The 7,121-nt window shown below is 45.3% G+C and overlaps 1 protein-coding gene across 1 annotated transcript; it reads right to left on the reverse strand.

Annotated features, from left to right (window-relative positions):
* Positions 1 to 2,008: 2,008 nt before the first annotated feature.
* On the reverse strand, positions 2,009 to 7,121 carry TMEM167B (transmembrane protein 167B). Its single transcript, XM_029573130.1, has 3 exons — positions 6,965 to 7,121; positions 5,284 to 5,415; positions 2,009 to 4,189 (listed from the first exon to the last, which is right to left on the reverse strand). Exons 1-3 carry the CDS (start codon positions 6,972 to 6,974, stop codon positions 4,107 to 4,109), a joined length of 225 nt encoding a protein of 74 aa, XP_029428990.1. The 5' UTR covers positions 6,975 to 7,121; the 3' UTR covers positions 2,009 to 4,106.

Genomic DNA, 7,121 nt, shown 5'->3' on the forward strand with positions numbered 1-7,121 from the left:
ATTCATTAGAGATATAACCACTGGTAAAACAGATGTGCCATCCAATCTTTCCCTTAAAAGTTCATCATCCCCTGTAACTACCTAAAATGAAATTTGTCAGTACTCTCTCCACAGCCTGCTCCCTTTACCTACCCTCGCCCCAACCGTGTGCCACCTGTTATTAGCTGTAACCTTCAGCCCTGAACAAGGGCCTGACTGAGCCTACAATCCCAATCCCCACCCTTCGGTCTTAATCTTACGAGGCAACTGAAGCTCCCCAGCCCCAAGTCTCAGCCCTTCCCTTCAGTGGGGACTTCCAGTGCAACATTTTAAACTAAAGTTAATAAAACACAAAGGAAAGCAAAGGCAGATGTACAAATAAGTAAGATGAAAACAGGCCAGCTAGATGATTCTCCTGGCTCCTGCTATGCTCAGGAATATTTCTTTAATAAGCTCCAGGGCTCAGGCCTTGTATGTGCACACCACCCATTCGGAAGCAGATCAGCACCATGGCTCTGAAGGCCCAAAGCTTTCCCAGTTTCAGTGGGGGAGGCTGCAGTTCCAGCGCTGCACGGACCTAAGCCTTGATTCATTAGGCAGCCACAAAATGGATACAGCTTGGGCAGACACAGACTACTCGAAACCTTGCTTGCAGCCCGTGCTGTGCAAGCCTTGAACGTTCTGACAGGGTGAACTGCAGCTACCCAGGACTGTTTCAAAATAAAGGCAAAAGGCCCTTGAAGACCTGGTCACATTTTGGTCACAGAACTTTGTAGTAGGGATGTGCATTCATTACATCTGTTTTGGTGAGCATGCATGTACCTAACCAATTTTCTATTACTTGCAGGAAATGCAGAGTTTGCGTGTATCTCCTTATCAAAAATACACACATACTCTCTGTTTCGCGCCTGTACTAGAAAGTGGATGTGAAAAATGCACATCCCTACTTTGTATTAATCTTGCAGAGACATTTCTACCTGCATAAGAGAATGTTCAAAGAAAAATGAGGTACATAGTTTTCTTTGAAAATTGGATATCAGGGCCATAGGTATAAATCCACCTGCAGGCTCTGGGTCCCTAGACAGGGTGAAAATTGCTCCCAAACTGGAGAAAACCATTAGTACATCAGGCTTTGATTGCTTCTTTGTCATAGACCTTCCAAAGAAACTGCCAGTGCAGATGCACTGTTCCCAGCTACCATGTAAAGGACATCCTGGAGAGGTGCCAGGGTGACCCATCTCCAGGCTCTGCCTGTGGTGTCTTTGGCAGAGCAGTGAAGTCAGACTGCAACTCGATACTGGATCAAGTTCTCCCTTAGATTAAAGAAGGATGGTCAAACTATTCTTGCTATACTTGCACCAAAGGCAGGGACTGTCCTGTTATCCGAATTGTGTGGGTCGGAGACAGGGTGTGATTGCTCCACCCAGCCTACATAACACAGTATTACAGTTGCTGAATGAAGCACAGGAAGGAGGCACGAGAACCACAGCTCTGGCCTGCAGGTATGTTTGATGGCCAAGAATAGACCAAGACGGGGAAGAGGTGGTGGCAGCTTCTGTAAGTTGGCACAGACAAATCTTTCTCGTGTGACTTGCAGGGAGTGGAGCCCATGGGCACTGCTGTACAGCAGCATTTCTCATCTCAGTCCTGGCGGTGTACTTAACCAGACTAATTTTCTGGATAGCCACAATGAATATGCATGCGACAGATTGTCATACACTGACTCTCCAATGTATGCAAATATATATCATGCATGTTCATTACAGATAGTGGTTAGGTGTACTTCTTGGACAGGGTTGGCAGGCACTGCTTGAAAGCGCTCCCCTTACATCCCAGGGCCAGTCTTGGCTGAAGGTGTCACATTTCACATCACACTGCTGCCTCCTGTAAGAGCTGGGTCATGTTATCTGTACGGGCACATGCGGGATGACCCACCGAGTGTAAGGAGCCTGGCCAAGTGCTCCTCAAAAACTGTTCTCATGTATCACGGCTTTTGAAACAGAAACACACTAAAAATCACACCAACAAGTTGAGTAGGCGAAGTATTACTACCTACATGTGTACTCACAAAGTACAACAGGATATAGGGATTAATAGTTAGAATAATCATGACAGACCAGAGATCAGAAACCCAAAAATGAGAGCTGGAGAGCCAGAGAAGGTCAAACTGTCCACATTTATAAATGATGCCTAAGCCATGCAACTGTCTAATGACTTTAATTTTTTTTAAATATGTCTGAAACATTTAGCTTCAAAATCGCTTTAGCAGCTACCATGAGCTTTGTAACCAAATTCTTTGCACCCTAGAAACATGTGCTCTCCATCCAGTTCAGCAATGCAGCCACGAGGCTGCGGTAATGGGAGGAACCAGAGGACAAGCAGGGATGGTCTGCTACTCCCAGCCCTCACATTGTAGACCTCAGACAATTCTTTGCCTTCAGAAGCTTGGGTGCAAGATCCTGCTAAAAGAGTCTTGTGAACACATTTGTGTTGTCAGCGGCACACTGGCATTTGAAATGAAGAAGAATTGGTCACCCCTCCCCAACAAACACATATACAGAATTCCTAATCTATTCATGAGGTAAATAGTGATAGCCTTCCAGTGAGAGATTTGTTCACTTTTATATTTCTCATGCCAGTGGGTGGCTGGTCAGCCAGCATCAAAGAGTCAATCTCTATCCTACTAATGAGGAAACCTGCAGTGTTCAAGGAATCAAGATCAAGCAAGGTTTTGAGCAAGTGACTTGATGGGAAGCACGGATGCTTCTATAGCACGGCTTGTTGCCACCTGGACCCCAAGAACCTGCACCCGCACATGATTTACTGGGAAAAGCAGAGCAGGTAGCTTCATCAGGTTCAGGTTTGGGAGCCTGGCTGTTACTAATCAGGCATGTAAGGATGGTTCCTAGCAGGACTTCTGCATTCCTCTCCCTAACAACATATTAATTGTGCATGATTACAAAATGAGACAGCAAAACAGAACACCAGAGCGGGGGGATTTCTTTTAAAGTGGGTGCAACGGTTTGTGCAGATGATTCTGCCCTGCCGCTCCTCTCTTGCCACCTTCCCACCCACCACCTGCGGCTTCCCCTTTCGATTTCTCAAACCTTCCTCTCTCTTCAGAGTTAACATGAATTTTGCGTCAATAGCAGCCAGTGGGTGTCACTGAGAATATTTTAACATAACTCTCCTTTAAAAGGCTGAGTGCTACGCTGACTGCCCTCCCAGGACAAAGAATGAACCCCTATGTGCTCAGTACTGCACAACAGTAACAATTACCAGGTTGGCAGGCATATCTCACAGACAGAGCGTAGAAGGTGGACTCATCCCCACCAGGGAGATCCTTCAAGAAGTCAACATTTGTACTGGCATCACACCTTGGATCCAACACACTTAGAAAGGGTACAAGCATCATACTCAAGCTGCAGGCATTAAATGTTAAACATTTATCAAGAGATACCCTTGCTCTGGATTGCACCTCCGCTTCTGAGAAAATTCCAGATCGGTGGCAACAGATCCACACATTTGCTGAAAATCAGTAAGCTTGCATTACTCATTGAGACTTCTTGCTGCTACTACACTGTGTCTCTTTTCCCTCCACCTCAAACAAAAAACACACATAAAAAGGTAAAGCAGAAGGAATAGTAAGCTCATGTTAACCTCTCAGCCCTCTGCTGCAGGTATTAAAGCAGACTCACTGGATCTGTACATGGAAGAGATTGGAGATTCAAGGTCAGACATTTCCAGTCCGTGTCCAACTTTTTGCTGCATTGTTGGCATCAGAGTGAAGGTACAAAGAAAAGGACATCCATCACCATAGGGTGTATGTATTTGTTTTATCCTGGGCCACTGCTATATGGGTATATACATATCCTGCATCAACAAAACCAGGAACAGCATGACACAGCCATGCTCACCAGTACAGGGTGCTGCAGCCATGAAGAGGAGGGGACGTGTCTTTACATCAGAAAGCATTGCTTAGAGGGGTGGGAGAAAAAACGGAGCTTGGAATTAGGATAAGGAGTTCATGGTGCTGTATTCATCCATCTTGAGGATAAGTCTCTGTTCAAGCTGTTTTCTTCTGAACCCTTTCCTTTGGGTGGCTGTGAGTGCTGGAAGCAGTCAGCTCATTTTATGAAGAGGATGTAGAATGCCATCACAATGCAGGACAGTGCCACAGCCACGTGAAGCCTGGTGCCAATGACAGCAGCTGGAAGGGAAAGTGAAGAGAGGCAAGGTCAGAGAGAGAGTGTCTCCACAAACAGCAGTAGATCCAGTGCAGAATGGGACAATAAACACCAGCCAAAATAATATGGCGATAGAAAACTGAGCAGCTGGTCTCAACATTCGCTCCCTTACCCCCCCCAAATACACTCAGACACTGCATCCTCAGGAAAAACTGGCAGCAGGGGGTCCCAGACCACCATAACGCATCTTGAAACCATGCTCTCTTTGTATCGTGAAAATTGTGTCTAAACAGTCTGACAAAAGTTGTTTTTCTGCGGTGGGGAATAGCACATTCTTTTATAGTTTTTCGCTCATAATCCTCCTTGAACTGGAACAATATTACTGTAAAGTAATACAACTGTACATTTGAACCAATTCAGATAAATGTATGGAAATTAAACTTAGTGAGTGAAGGGGATTGTCCTTGTTCCTGAATTCTTAATTTAATTTAGTGTAGCTTCAGAAAATATAACATACAAGATGTGGTGATGTTCAACCCCCCCTTTAATCTCACTCGATAGTAGTAACATTCTGCCTCTAATCACCTGTCCAAATCTGGCTCAGAACTGAATGAGTAAAGGGTGAATCTGAGCATCTTACAAACATAAGATGTGCTATGCTAGGTCAGACCAAGGTCCATGGAGCCCAGCATCCTGTCTCTGAGAGTGGCCAATCCAGGTCAAGAAGTACCAAAGAGTAGATCAATTTCCTTACTGCTCACTCCCAGACTGAAGCAGTGGATATCGCTGAGTTTATCTGGCTAATAATTGTATATGGACATTTCCTCCAGGAACTTACAAAACCTATTTTAAACTCTGCTATGTTAGTCACATTGACCATGTCCTCCAGCAAAAGATTTCACAGCTTGATTATGCACTGAGTGAAAAATACTTCCTACCATTCATTTTAAATCTGCCAGTTTCATAGCATATCCTCTTGTTTAAGCAGCCTCTCCCTATTACCACCTATTCATAATTTTAAAAACTTCTATCATACTCCCCTCTCAGTGTCTCTTTTCCAAGCTGAAGAGCCCTATCCGGTTTAGCCTTTCTTTATAATGGAGCTGTTTCATCTTACCTTTGTAGAAGACACCCCAGACTCCCTTCTTTTCAGAAAGCAGCCAGCTCTTCAGCCGAGGAACTTTCTTGAAGTAGGCACAAGTGCAAATAAAGAGCAAGCCAAAAACCAGGATCCCGTCTAAGGAATACACTGAAAGGGACAAGACAAACACCCCATGAGTCAGCACTAACGAGGACAACAAACCCTTCCCAAATTCACAGTGCAAAACACCTCAACTGGGGGGTTCTTTACAATCCCCAGATTTGAATATTATTGAAAATCAGTGGGGAGATCTGAAACATGCAGTGCATGCAAGGCGATCTAAGAATATTTATGAGCTAGAAGAGTTCTGCAAGGAACAGTGGGAAAACAAATTCCAAAAGTCAAAGCAAGAATAGAAACACTTTTAGCTGGTTATAGAACTATTTGGAGGCTGTTATTTCTGCCAAAGATTAACTGAAAGGAGGTCCAAACTTTTACATATGCCATCTTCATATTAGTATTTTCAATCTGTTAAAATCAAATAGTAATTTTACATTAAAAATGTGAGAAAGATGTCATGTTTACAGTGACTCTGTACTATGTACATAGAGGTTGTCTCCGCATTTGTTCACTTAGATTCAGGGTGTCTAAACCTTTGCACACAACTGTACATCACTAGTGCAGAGGGAAGCCAGGTAGGGTTGCAGCTCCTAGAGGGAAAAAAAATCTTCTCACATGCACTTTCTTCTATTTTTTTCCCCTTTCTCACAGTTCCCCTCCCCAGCCAACATTCATCCCCTCCTCTTCAATTCCTCTCCCCCAGCATTCACCTACTTCTCTCATTACTCTTTCAGCATTTATCTGCTCTCACATCCCAGAAATCACTCGGAGCTCGCCTGACTGGAGCTGGGATGGTGGCTCCCTCCCCTTTAAGACTGTCAACTCTGAGAAGAAAAAACCACCACGTGCATATGATTTTTAACCCCTCTCTCATGACTTGAAATCCTCAGCATCCACTTCCCTCAAAGTAACCAGGAAAACGAGGACAAGTCTCATAAGGATTACAAGAATCAATTTAGTGCCATCTATTGCAAAATGCCTCAGGAATCACTGCCTTCAGACCCTCCCAACATAGTCACCAAGCTACTTTATCCAAGCTGAAATAGCGGGAATTAAGCCTCCATCTCACACCCGGGGGAAGAGGAGTAAACATGTCAAATACAATTTCAAACACACACAAAAGGCAATCATAAAGAATTTTCCTCCTTCCTTGCTACCCTAGGGAAGCCCCTCAATATGATGCAGAAGCAAAAGGAGACACAAGGAAGAGCATAAGAGATAGCAACAGTGTTAGGGGGGAGGGTTCTGAGGGCAGGAGATCAGAGAGAGATATGCAACAGGAACTGTATGGAAAGATGTGAGACAAAAAGAGGGGGCAAGTCAAACAGAAACAAACGAACAGAATGGTGGTGCAAGGGGCGGATGGGAGAGAGTTGAAGATCGGATATGATGTGAAAGGAGTCCTGGAGGAGGGAGAAGAAGGGTGGGGAGACGGTGGATAGAGGAGGCAGGCCAAGGGACGTAGTGGAAGGGGAGCTCCAGGATAGCTCCCACTGCCCCCGAGGGATGTTTACAAGGCCATCGGCAGGGTGTTCAGTTTTTGAAGAGAGTCGGGAGGAGCTGCGGCCTGCAAGGGCCCCAGGCCTCATCCTCTCACCGTTCGTCATGTCCACTGTGCACTGAAACCAGCTCCCACCACTCTATCCCGGGGCCCGCACGCCGTAACCGGCTCCGAAACGCCTGATCTTCCTATTCGGCCACTTCCGGGTCCAGCGCGGCAGAGGGAGGAGCCTAGCAGGCAGGATCAATTCAAT

Source organism: Rhinatrema bivittatum, chromosome 12 (genome assembly GCF_901001135.1).
Source record: "Rhinatrema bivittatum chromosome 12, aRhiBiv1.1, whole genome shotgun sequence".
Taxonomy (NCBI): domain Eukaryota; kingdom Metazoa; phylum Chordata; class Amphibia; order Gymnophiona; family Rhinatrematidae; genus Rhinatrema; species Rhinatrema bivittatum.

Bases quoted from the DNA above. Each gene is read 5' to 3' on its own strand.
- TMEM167B (XM_029573130.1), bottom strand. The intron at 4,190-5,283 runs GTAAGATGAAAC...TTTCCCTTCCAG, and splicing joins CTGGGGTGTCTTCTACAAAG to CTGCTGTCATTGGCACCAGG.